Genomic DNA, 13,817 nt, shown 5'->3' on the forward strand with positions numbered 1-13,817 from the left:
GGGATTCTAAGGTTTGTAGGGGCTCTGTTTATTGTCCAGTGGACTAAGTGGGACTATGAATTTCGTCTATGGTAAGACTAATTCGAACAATTGGAGACTATTGCCCTCGACGGACACGAAAACTAAGTCCTCGGCGGACACGAACGCTAAGACCCTCGACGGATCACGAAACAGTAATCAAGACCTCGGCGGCCTACGGACGGATAGTTCTCAAGTTTGACCTCGACGGTCTCGTATAGCTCAAATCAAATCTTATCGTATCACTGCACAATGACAGGGCAAATCTCTCTATTGGGTGTCAAGAGCAGTTACTCACAGGTAACCCACTCAGGACTTTCCTATGCATGGGTAGTACTTACTTTATCTATGGATACATGAGTTGCTTTTATACTACTTCTATGCTAGCTTCGTAATCCTATCTCTACTTGTTTCATCTCTAAAAATAATGCACCGTCGCTACGAATCCATGTGGAGTCTTATCGCTAGGGACCGTTACATGTGCAGAATCTTGTCTACGGAGCTTTTCCGTATTCGAATCATATGTTTTGGACCAATCTGGACCATTCTTCATTCTTGTTTCAGCATGTAGAATGGACCTACATAGGTGTACCATATGGTATTTCCTGCCTACGGACCTTATCCTGCATTTCGACGTTATCAAATCATATGGACTTTGTGTGTCCAAGTAGCTCCAGCATATGGATCCAGAGTTCCAAATCGCCGTAGCACATGAACAGCACGGAGTCCGAGATCCATTGTTCATTCCTGCCTGGTTCCTAGGTACTCTATCTGTGATCTGTGATCTGTATCATGTCTTTTTGTCTTTTCCTCAGATCGGGACTCGATCTACAGTCATATCAAATTTCTCCTAGTCTGTGTGGTCCTATGTCCGATTTCTTGTCAACTAAATCCCCCATAGAAGTAGGTACTCCTAGTATGAAGGTCTTTTGACTTCGTTAAGCTCTGCTACGAATGGTTCTGTGAAGACTACAAGTCTCCTAATAGTACAATCCCTTGATATGCCAGTGCATAGTAGAATGTAGAGAGTAGAACTTGGTGAATTACCGCTTAAGTCCTCTGCTCATAGTGTTCTACAGGTTTCGAACGGTCATACAGTTTTCTGACACGATCTACGGCTCTCTCTAACTGGTCTAGCTGCACCTACGGCACATTCTACTAGCGGCACTAGCTTTAACTAGCAATCCGGGCTCACTCTAGTTCTTAATACGATAAATATCGCTCCGTAGCACTGTTTAAAGTGCAAAAAGAACCTTGTAGCATAGTCAACTAAGTCGCATTATCGCCTTGGAAACAAAAAGGGGTCAGGAATGTCTGCACATGTACCTCTCAAAGATATCCGACTCAGAACAATAATAAAGAAAATATGAGGAAAAGAAATAAGAAATACTATATTCTGGACAGTTTTATATCTAATTGAAATATACTATACCTGATTAAGGGTACTTTGGTATCTCTGAAAGGGGATTTCTCTATATTTTCGACTTTTTACTATATCTTTGACTTGTGATAATTATTTATTTGAAAAAGCGTATATAAGGAGGGGTGGTAGCAGCAGTATTTCCCCAGTAACCTATGACAGAAGCCTAAGTGCTTTCACTAGGGAACTCTGGCTAATACTTTGCCCCACTTCTTCGAAGTTGGTGTTTGTATTTGGAAAAGATTTGATTGGACTTTGAATTGAATTTGTTGCCACTTTGGTAATTGGGACATTTGAACTTGTAGAGTCGCTGTGACTTGAATTTGAATGGAATTTGATTGTTCTATTTGAACTTGGAAAGAATTGAACACCTCCTTGAAGTAGTGAACTTCATAGAAAGCCTTTGTTATTGTGAATTGTTGAACACAGAATAGAAATTTGTTTTGAATCACATAAAGCCCCACCTTTGAAGTCTAGTCTTAGAGTTCTCAGTGAACCTTGCTGAGAGCATCCTTTGATACTGACCTTCACAAATCAACTACGCTAATTGCTAGTGTTGGGTTTGGTTTTGCGCACTTTGTGCTTGGAGTGTGTTTTGCTGCACCTGGTAGTAGTTTTTAGTGCTGTTATCGGAACATTTGTAATCCTTTCTTTTTCCTATGACTTCATGGGAGCCAGATATTTCTATCCTAAATCCGCATGTAGGTCTTTTGTCCAATATATCCTTCGTTAATTCCTTCAAGTCTGAGTTGTCCAACAATACTTTGTGAAGTCAAAGTAAAGTGTTCAATAAATTCCCTATGTTCGCCCCAAGCATTCTGCAAGTAAGACAAGGCCTTCTATTCAAAATATGAAGGTTTTTAAGAGGCTGCTTCTTGAAGTTTCTACTGTTTTCAAAACCTCGCGAAGTCTCTCATCTTTCCGATTCCGTACTTTTCGTACTGCTAAAGTCTCACATAGAGGCTTGTGCTTTGACTAGTAGTTCAGGCTCACCCTAGTCCTACATTCCCTTATTTTATAACTCAAATGTTAATAAAATGATTAAAAATATGCATATTAAGGCTAAATCTGATTTTCAGCACAATACCGGGCCTCAAGCCCTGACACTGAGGATAGCATATGCCTACAACAACCCAACACCCACATAGGGTGTGCTCTGAGGGGTATCAACCCCCGGTAATGGGCGCTGGGAATGATATATCAACCTCTATCCTCAAGAACAAACCAACCTATCAGTGCTATAGCTAGCACTAACAAATCAATCAATCCTCAACTAATATAGCTATCCCAGTTGTGATGAGTCTATCAACATTCAACACCCCAGAAGAATTGCAAGGGTGGAATTGCTTGTCAAAGGGTACACTCTTATCTCAGAAAATGTGTAATATTGAAGGCTAGGGAAAGCTAGCTCTTTGTTACAGCTATCTGTGCTACACACTTGAACAGCTAGGGGTTTTGTAGTAGGGTTGCTTTGTGTCCAGTGGACTTAGAATGGAGAGTGGAAAGCTAGGGGTCCTCTGTGGACTATGAAACTCAATACGAAGATTGTTCTCTGAATAACTCTGAAGGTCTCTGAACTGTTCCCTGAATTGCTTGCTCTTATCCAATCTCTTATCCAATCACTGATTTAACAGGGCAAATCTAATCTCTATTTGGAGGCTACATGCGGGCAGTCACTCCGAAACTTTCCTACACACTGGCAGTACTTGCTTGCCTTAACTATGGATACAGGCCTGGTATATATACAATTTCTACACTAGCTTACAACTCGTCTTTGGGCTTGGCTGCCCATGCTGGGTTCTTGCAGGCAATGTTATCTTGCTGCACTCTTGCTCGCTAGTATCACTAGCATATGCCTCTGACTTCGCTAGCTCTTTCCACCAGGCATCTGCACGCGGTCTGGAAGAGTCTAGCTCTTAATGTCACTGGTCTCTATTCATCAGTTAGTCTCTTAGTGAGAACTTGTATGGCTCGGCGCATGGAATCCGACCCTCAATCTTATCCGAGAGTGCTAGCTCTCTCTGACCTGTCCGAAGACAGTCTGTCCCTATTGCTCTCACATGTTCGGACACCTCTCCGATCGCTCGTGCCTAACTTCATCTCATCCTTGGTCTTGGGCATGTGTTTACTTCTTTCCATGACCTCTGCTCAGTCTGTATGAACCGCTAGCGCTCAACACTTTGGCGCACCTTTCTCTAAGTCCATCTCTGCTCGAGAGCGCTCTCTCTCTCTTCAGGAGTCTTGTTAAGACTTCGTTCCTCTTAGCTACAAGTCCAGTACTGAAGCCTAAGCCTCAACATAATATCCCTTAATTGTCTAGTGCATAATAGCGTACAGAGAGTGGTCTTTTGAATAGTGACCGCTTGCATAGTGTCTTACAGTTTTCAGACAGCCTTACAGTTTTCAGGCTAGCTCTACAGGATGTTCTCTAGCTGTTTCTCAGCTATGCTAGCATACTCTAATAGTGGCCATAAGCTTTAACTAACTGTCCAGGCTCACTCTAGTTCTCATAGACATCGTCCCAAAGCACTTAGGGCCTGTTCGGGTGCCCAGCTACGGCCTAGGCTTATGCACCAAAATGAAAGCCGCCGTCAGACCAAGCATTATCCCACATGAAATACCCTAAGCCCTGGCCATAATGAGGTGTTCGCTGTGTCATGCTGGCTTGTCACACACGGCCTTCATATTTTACATGCACATCATCTCTCCCTCTCCTCCTCTCCTCCCCTTTTCCCTCATGTTGGATAACCCAGAGGACAAAAAGAAGACTGCCTGGTACCCACATCAAGATCAAAGCATGATCAAGACGTTGTTGAATGCCGCTGGAGAAGCAAAGCAAGCAGATGGAGGTTGGAAGAGTAGCATGTGGATAACAGTGGCTGATGAGCTATTGTTGCTCACAAATGGTACTCAAGGTGGTAAGAAAAAATGCGAAGAAGTGTCAGGATCACTTCAAGAAGGTACAACTTTATATACATTTCATTCTATTTATTTGAATTTGTTTTTAGTTGAAGGATATGTATGCCAATGTAAAATGGCTTCGCTCAAAAAGTGGCTTTGGCTGGGACGATGAGAAAAAGATGGTCACCGCTTCTGAGGAGAGCTGGAAGGAGCTCAAAATGGTCAAGGTTCATTGTAGTGATTCATACTTCCCACCAGTACTGACTTGTGTCAGCGTCAGGCTAGGTCCAAGAAGAACTTTTTTTTGTGGCGCAATGTTCCATTTCCATACTATGACGACATATCTACTTTGTGCGACAAGAGCATGGCAGATGGTCACCGAGCCTATCATCCTGGTGGAGATGCCTCAAAGAGACCAGTGGAATTGATGAAGAGTGATAGTGACAGATCAGATGGTGAGGTTGAAAGTGATGAAGACAAGGTGAGTATTTCATTTCACTTGTTCTCTTTCTGCTCTGATATTTTCACCCCCAGGAGAATGTCAAGACACCTGGGCCCTCACACAAATGGACATCTGCCACTGCTGGAAACCTGGAACCACATACCCACAAACGTAGCCGCACAAAGAGTGCGCATGACGAAGATTTCACCCGCATGGTCAATTGTGTTGATGCCATCACACAAACTTTCCAGAATGATTCTCCACAGAGGCATGCACACGCTGTCAAACTACTTGAAGAAGATGGCAAGCTCTCAGATGATACCCGGGATGATGTTGTTATGTGCTTTGAGCAAAACAGCTGCTCAACAGTTTCTTTTCTTGCCCTCCCCTCCAAAGAGCAACGTGTTCAGTACGCCCGCAAGCTCACAACTCGCACTTTCTGATTTCTGATAGGCTTTTTCTGGTCCCTCTCCACGCTTTGATCCTGTAATACATTGTTGTAGACTCTGATTCACATGTAATAACTGTTGTAGACTCTGATTCACATGTAATAACACAACAGTCCCCATTAATTGATTGAATTAAGTACGTTCATGAAGAACTTGCTGATACGATTCCCACATCTCCATTGCAACAGTATCCCTCATACTCTCGGCTTTGCTTCGTTCCCTTGCTGTCAATGCAGTACCTGTATTTTCCACATCCGGTGACATGCTATGAGAACTTTCATCTCCGATTTCTATCCCACTACTACCCCATCTCTCTGCATCCTCCAGATCATGAACACAGGAAAAATTGTGAAGAGCTGAGCCAGCCACTGGAATTTTAGCTTGCACATCCATCGAATATTCAGGCACTGAGTCGAGAGCTTTGAATTGACGTTTATCTATTCCGAATAACCACTCGACAGCATTCCGAGCTTGAGCATGGTGCAGGTTGAAGAGTTCTTTGTAATTTTTAGGTCTAATCTAACTCATTACGTCCCCCATCGAGCAAAGACCAACTGCTCACGCACCTTTGACCAACATGTTCCCACTCCTTCAGATGATAACGCTGCCCTCGGTATGGTGTCAACAACTTTTTCAACAAAGGAAAACCAGCATCCCCAAGATAGAACCATCCTTCTGGAATCAAAAAATCTCGCTGCACTGCACTTCCAAACACCTGACCATCTGCCGCACTCCCCTCCCAACCTGTCATGATATATTGGTACTTGAGGTCAAACCCACATGCAACGAGAGTATTCTGGCTGATGAATCCTTTGCGGTTATGGTAGTGAGGAATATCTTTTGCTGACACACGTGCACGAATGTGAACTCCATCAATTGTACTGAGGCACTTATTAAAAAAGGGATAGAATTTTGGATCATTTGCAATGTATGGTGGTGTCTCGGTAATAACACTTAGATCAATACGACGACATAGTAGGTTTGTACACCCTACTAATGGGACTGGAAAACACACCTCAAGCACGAAGTGCACAAACCAACCACACCAAAAGAGTGTTCTTAGAGTATGGGGTGGAGGTCGGTATTCTAAGGCTTTAGTTTGCACTAAGAGGCACTAAGAAAAAGAGAATATAGGGATATTCAGTCTTTAAGGTTCAATCAAGGTTCTATTCCTTATCAAATGACAAGACAAAACACTAATTCAATATTTCAACAATAAGGATTCAACAAAGCTTTTCTCAAGACTTTGTGAAGTTCAAGTTCAAGTTCAAGTTCAAATTTCCAATCAAGTCCAAATGCAATTCCAATTCAATATAAGTCCAAATTGACTTCAAAATCCAATTTCAACAATAGTCCCAATCAAATCCAAATTGCAAAAGGTCCAAATCAATCCAATCCAAACACAGAACTCCAAACTTCGACAAAGTGAGGGGCAAAGGTAAAATCCTTGAGCTAGTCCTAGTAGGTGAACTGCGTCTCCGCTCGTAGGCTGCTGGGGGGAATTTTCCTGCTACCCTCCCTCCTTATATACACTTTTCGAAATAAAAATTATTAAAAATTCCAAGATATGTAATAAACTTGAGAATAATAATAAAATCCCTTTCAGTCGAACAGAAACTCGCCTAATCAGGTATAATGCCAGAGATTGTGCCAGAAACCATGAGTAAAAATAATAAGCCAAGAGTCCCCTATCTGTATCCATGTTACACTGACAGAGCCTAGACTTCCTGAGGTCTCCGAGATGCCCATATATCCTTGGAAATATATCTCCTATGTCACCATTGTCCTGATGCCCTCTAAATAAGGAAACGAGCCAGTCGCCGTCCATGACATATTTCCTGTGTTCCTGTCTCCAGTAACAACTGTCATGTCAACCTCGCAAGGTCTAGATTTCCTTTATTTCGGAACATTGTAATCCTTTCCTTTTCCTATGACTTCATGGGAATCGGATATTTCCATCCTAAGTCCGCATGTAGGTCCTTTGTCCAATATATCCTTCGTTATTTCCTTTAAGTCCAAGTTGTCCAACAATACTTCGTGAAGTTCAAGTAAAGTGTTCAATAAATTCCCTATGTTCGCTCCAAGCATTCCGCAAGTAAGATGAGGCCTTCTATACTGATTTCAGATACCATATTAGAAACACTACCTACAAAACCAAGATAGTGTTGACCCTGAATGCTGGAACTGCTCCATTAGCAGATGGTTTGAGGAGCTGTGTTGTATAAAATATAGGAAAATCGCAACCTGTTCTTCAACTGTGATAGCCTTCCCATCCCTGAGACCACAAATTACAACAAGCTCTTCCACTAATGTTTTGAATAGATGCCGAGTGACCCCAAGTTGGTTTCTGAATCAAGTAGGGTGCCTGTGAAGAATTTCTTGTACCCAAAGATGCCCGGTAAGGATGGATGTGTGAATTGGACAAGGAATGGTTGATTCTGTAAGATACTGGTAGCAGGAGTTTGCAGCACAAATAGAGGTGATCATAATAGCAACACATTTTTACGTTTTTTCTTCAGAACGAGAGTAGAAGGTCGTGTATTCATCTGGTGGATGAAATGTGGGCACAATGCAGTATAATGGTAAGTACATGACACTACTTGTAACAGATGTGATGCTGAAAGCCAATGCTGACCCAGGTTGCCTTTATTGGAGTACTCACCATCCAGTCATCCTTTGTGTTGGAGTACAGGATGGGGTATGCATGGATTGGGTATGTGGTACACTACACTGGTGTATGTTGGGTACCGTCTATCATATGCTCTCGTCGTCATTGGAGTACCGACTCGTAAGAGTATGGTCCTTGTCTTAGGATGCTCTCATTGTCGGAGGTTCACTCTCACTATAGGAGTACGGTTCATTACACGGTTTATGGATATTCACAATATTGGACATCATCATTATTCATTCTCCTTGGTCGCCAGCTCTTGTCATCCTCTATTGCCAATAGGCCCGTAGGATGATTCGCCAACATTAGTCTGGAGTATGATCTTGTAGTAGGTCAGAGTACCGGTAATGCGACTTTTGACATCTATGCTACATAATGTCCATTTCAGCACATATACTAAGGGCCTGTTCGGGTGTGCCGGCTATGGCCAGGGCTTGGGCTATAGCCTCCGATTGGAGAAAGTCACGGCCAGCCTGGATGACATGGAGTGACAGAGTGAATAGGGCAGAGGCGATGGACAAAGATAGGAAAAGGATAGAGAATCAAGACAAAGAAGATCAAATTCTGGGGAACTACCTACTACTAAGTACTCCTTATATACCTATCTAATAGAAAGGGTTGTACTCCTATACTGATGACCCCTTCTCCTAAGATTAGGAGTACTCTCCTATGAATTGACCCTTTCACATGACATTCCCCTTGATAGTATGTCGAGTCCGACCATAGTTGACTCCATAGGCAGAAAAGTCGACGGTAGGGTGCTACCCCTAGTTCAGTTCATAACATAACATCTATATAAAGGACAACCTTTCCCACTCATTTTTTTGCCTTCTTACATTCTACTAAAAGACAGTGATCAATAAGATGTTCCAAAACTGAGTAAGATGAGACACTCACTTGATAGGTAAGGTTGAGGCCAGAGGAGTAAATATGTCACAAAGTCAGCCAGTGCCCGAATAATTGCTAAATAAACAGTTCCAACTTACCTGTCAAGTGCCAGTCCATTGCTAGAAGGTACATCTGCCTTCAATTCCGACATTTTGACCACCCAGCTCCAGTTAACTCAATTTCTCCTGCAACATTTGGATGCTGTAGTTTTGTCAATCACTGCCACTCGGAGGTATAATATTCGAGAAGTGATAGAATGGAGCAGCTGCATGAGCAGGAGTGATGGATAAAGGAAAGGAAGGAAAGGAAGAAAATTTTACGTTTGTGACAATTTTGTACCTGGATAACCTGAGATGGCCTGGACACCGCGTGGTTCAATACCTGGTCCCTTAGATAAATCAGACATCTCGGCGGTACCAACCCACAGTGTGAAGCTCAAGTTGACTTAGTCAATTTTTTCAAAACAAAGTAGTGTACTTACAACATCAAGCTGGTAGGAGGTCCTGATCAGGGCTCACAGGTAAATAGTATTGCAGTATCTACTGGGCCACCATTTCAATGTTGTTTTATGTCTGTGGATGGGATTGAAATTTTTACTTACCTTTCAATATGCAAAGACTTACTACTTAGTGCAAATTTATGCAAACTTTGTACAAATTTGGCGCAAATATTTTGCAGCAGCATCCTTATTTGTACAAATTTATGGCAAGCAGACGAACTTGTACAAATTGTCCAAGTTCGTCAAATTCGTATTTTGGGTTTTTCCTGGTGATGCAACTGTTTGGGATCAATCGCTCGAGTGTGCCTCTGCTGATATTTCACGGAGGTGATATTATAATCGTTGTTTGGGTTCCTGCTGACAGATTAGTGCCTCTTGCCCATTTCTGGGATGGGCTTGGAGTTTCCAGGTGAAGTTATGCCTATACATTGGCTGTAAGCATCAAGAATGATTTCTGTGACCTCAATTTGAATTAACAGCCTACACAAGTGGACATGGAAATGTGATGAATCTATGGTGTGGATAGATCCCGAGCGAGGAACTTTTATTTGTGGAGTGAAAGGGCCCAATCACTATTGATTTCATTTGTGGTGTTATGGGGTTGAGCTGCCATCAACCATCAAACTTCTTCTCCAGGAAGTAGTGTTATCATCGGTGTGTTCAGTTTGGTTTGGCGTGGTTTGTACCAGTTTGGGCTTCAATGGGTTGGCAGGAACCATTCAGGGATATGGTTCGAGCCAAAAACCTGACCCAAACCAGTTAAACTGCAGTTCCTGAGTAAATTTTCCCCAGAAAAATATATTAAACTTTTTGACTACTTTTTTTTGACAATGATGGCAAATGGCATTACTTTGATGTGACAGTGATGGGGCTCTGATGTGACATTTCTTGTGACTAATAGGTACAAGTGACCCACTGGGTCGCATGGTTCGAAAACACGGTTTTTCAGGCCGAAACTGTTCTATATTTGGTTTTTTTGGCAAACTGTTTATAGAACCATTTCGGTAATTCGGTCCACAGTTTGGTTTCAAACTGGTGCTAGCCTGAACTGATGAGAACACTACCAGGAAGATATTTGCTTCTGCTACTTCTCCTGATTCCCATTGGTCAAGGAATTCGACAAAGACATCATTTACGTGCTCCACATCGTGTCTGAGCCACACGTAGAAGAGGGTTCTCCAATTATCAGTCGACCTTACATCCTTTCTACCAAGACGAATTCTATAATCGCAGTTGGAAGTGGTGTTTGGGACGGATTTGGGCACCTTGACCAAGATGCTATGCGAGATGGAAGAACAAGATGTGTTCAAGAGGAATTCGTTAAATATCAGTGGCTGATTGACATACAGATTCACTCTTACAGATGAAGGCTCAGATTTGATATTATACACATTTGGCAACACGCATGCCTGGATGTCGCAGGCTTCAAGTGTATTTCACCGACTCGGAATCTCGTTGGATGATGATTTGTCGTCGTACAGTGAGTCTTATTTTGAATAATCTCTACCCAAGCTACTAGTAATCTTTTCAGAGCTCGTCTCACCATCATTCTTCCTTAAGGGATCAATTAAGGAGCGACACTTGGAGGATCCACCCATATACATCTTCCTTCATCCGTTCTCTTTATTTCTGCAACTCGAAACTGAATCAGTCCTGTCTAGTGCTCCTATCGGATCGGATTGCCATCTGGCATCCAACAGATTTACACCTCGGATATGGATTTCGGATGGGCAATTTTTTCATGCACGGCGGTCATCATGGTCATCATGCCGGTTATTGGTCACTCAACCATTTTTAGTCATTGTCCTGCATGGCAGCCAGAGGGACATAAAACATGAATTTGATTGGTAATTTATCACAAATAGCCTCAGACAGGCAAATTGTTGAAATACAACTAGTTTTATTTATTTCAATAAGTCCTTCACTGTTTTCGGCAAGTATGTATGGCAGATGGGCATCTCGGCTTTCTATCCGCCGGATGATCTGCCATCTGTCGGATGCTCATCTGCAGCTGCAGGTGGTAGCTACTCAATCCGGTTGGTTACATCTGTATCCGATCCGAATCTGATCCACCAGGAGCACTAGTCCTGTCCACTCACACCTGGTCTCATGATGAAAATGGAGAAATACCCATCCCGCGCCATCGGTGTGAAGACCTTGGTCTACCCACTGAGCTTAGAATGGTATATGTGCCATGCCAAACACATTGATGGCCTAGCGAGACATACAAATCCATCCACAAATGGCAGATTACATCATTGCAAGAGGTTTCGATCCAACCACCACCAATTTCGCACGTTACCTCAAATATCCCATAGAATCAGGCTGGTTTGAAGAACTGTGTGCTACAGGTGGGGTTTCAATTATTTTTTTTGTCAATGGTCCTACAACTCATGCTCTCTTTGTTTGTCAGGCCCCTCTGAAGCACCGAATTTTGCAGAAAGCCCATACAAGGATGATCAAGGTCAATGTGAGTTTGCCAGAATATCCTTCTCTCAATGCATGATTCTTTCTGATTGTTGCTTGGGCAGCTGCAATCCATGACTCAATCTGGCCAGCAATCACTAGCGCTGCTCCCCGCCATCTCCTACTGTGGTTCTTTCTGATTGTTTCTCTGGCAGCGGTGATCCATTCAATTCTGGCCTGCAATTACGCACAATTCACATACATGTCTCATTAGTATGAGTTGACTATTGATAGATTATATCCTCTGATGGGCCACAGGGGACTTAGCTAGGCTCTAGCTGCTCTCGGTTTCCTAATTGCAGGTTGTTAATCATCGATGACATTGCTCAGATTTCCTCCAGCCTTCCAATAATCAATGCACATGGGCCACAGCTTCACTCTGCAGGAAACTTCCTGTCTAATGCATGCTCCAGAGTCTGCACCTACAGAATTTAAATTAGTGCCACATAAAGAGATTGAATAGGCTCTTACTGAAGCTGAAGTTAGCGTTGACCTGTTCCGAGCCATTAGTTATCCCATCCAGCAGGATGGTTTTGGTTTCTTAGATTCCTCACAGTAGCAATCTTAAAAAAAAACAACAAATGTTCAGTTTGGAGAGTCTATTTGCTTTAGGAACAGAAGGCAACTCACAGATGCAATCACCTACACCAACATGTGTGATGGGAGGACAGACCTTGTAAGCTCAAAGCTTAGCAAGCCAGCTGGGATAAAATGACCCCTCACCAAAGGTTCCATTCTGGATAGGACATGGCTGCATTCCCTCTTGATCACGGGAAGTTGGGATTTGGATGACAAAATCGTCTCCTGTCACCACAGCTAAGCAAAAAAAAAATGTTCGTGTCGAGCCTTCAGTCGATAAGACTTGAGCTCTTCATACCATCCGACTTACGGAGTAACCCCAGAGCCTCGTAGAATGCAACGCCTTCAAACTACTGAACTGACATATATCGTCGAATCGGAAGATCTCTTCGTTATCCATAATCAAGCCGTCGAGTCGGGTTTTTAGAATTGTGGTTTGAACCTGCAGAGGCTCTGGTAGGTAGTTTTCCAGATTGATTAGGAAACTCTGATACATACCTTGAAAATTCCTTCTTTTCTACGCCTCCTCAATTCCCTACTCAGAGCAATCCCCATCGCGTTCCGCGTGCGTTAGGTCTATATGACCTCTTCATGGTTGGATTGAGAAAGCTGTGAACCTTGTAAAACTCGCCTGACCTGATAATTCGCGTCGTGACTCTAAGAACATTTGCTTGAAGCGAGTGAATGAAGCGAGTTACGAGCCAAGCGCCGGCACCGACGGCACGGCGACTAGTAACATATTCACACGGTTCCGCCTCTTCGTTCAAGCAATTCATGATCATACGCGTCAGACGGCAATGAAATCCTTGACATCTAACTACTATGCAAATCAAAGCTGTAATCCTCAGCTTTCATCGTTTATTAGCCAGGTTTGTCTTCCTCGCCCCGAGATTCTCCAATCTGAATCTGATGAAAATGGAAAAACATAGGCTAACCATCTTACGCGCATACCAAGCCACTGGGGTATCGTCAAGCTCACATGCGTCTGTGTACTCTTTTGAACCTGAGAATGTAGATGTTCTCGGAACGATTGCGATCGTGAGCGTTTTTGTTTTGTTCACGACAGTACCAGTGTGTCTTTTTTGATCCTTTCTCGGAAGTACCGTTGAAGATTGTTCATCTGGCTTTGCCGTTTTTCCAAATGTCGTATCTTCCATGTGGCCCGAGAATGCAATATGAGAACTAGTAACACTCCGATCAAATCATGGCGGTAGACTAAAGGTTGACAACCATCTTGGTTCTCCCGAATAGTGGAACATCCGCCACAGATGTTCGTCCCCTGAGACTGTTCTATTTTTTCCTTTGTGCGTAAAGTTCGTGTTTTACGAGTCGGTTGCCAGTGTATGCCTTTGTGCTGACCTGGTCTCGAGGAGGCGAAACTAACGTCTTATTCTACACAACTTCAAGAAGCCACCTCATCAATATCATATGGTGTGATGTATCCTTAGTTTCTTCATACGTGCTCGTACTAATCCTAATTTAGCTCC

General features: G+C 43.0%; 2 protein-coding genes across 2 annotated transcripts; both read left to right on the top strand.

Moving 5' to 3' along the window:
* Positions 1–4,175: 4,175 nt before the first annotated feature.
* On the top strand, positions 4,176–5,224 carry E1B28_005233 (uncharacterized protein; the record flags this gene model as incomplete). The annotated part of the gene is made up of 4 exons (XM_043149784.1): positions 4,176–4,376; positions 4,447–4,566; positions 4,614–4,820; positions 4,874–5,224. 4 exons carry the CDS (start codon positions 4,176–4,178, stop codon positions 5,222–5,224), a joined length of 879 nt encoding a protein of 292 aa, XP_043014392.1.
* Positions 5,225–11,527: 6,303 nt separating this feature from the next.
* Positions 11,528–11,965, top strand: E1B28_005234 (uncharacterized protein; the record flags this gene model as incomplete). Its single annotated transcript, XM_043149785.1, has 3 exons — positions 11,528–11,636; positions 11,699–11,755; positions 11,817–11,965. The coding sequence occupies 3 exons, from the start codon at positions 11,528–11,530 to the stop codon at positions 11,963–11,965; spliced, it is 315 nt and encodes a 104-aa protein (XP_043014393.1).
* Positions 11,966–13,817: the final 1,852 nt, after the last annotated feature.

The sequence above is a fragment of the Marasmius oreades genome, chromosome 2, assembly GCF_018924745.1.
Source record: "Marasmius oreades isolate 03SP1 chromosome 2, whole genome shotgun sequence".
Taxonomy (NCBI): Eukaryota; Fungi; Basidiomycota; class Agaricomycetes; order Agaricales; family Marasmiaceae; genus Marasmius; species Marasmius oreades.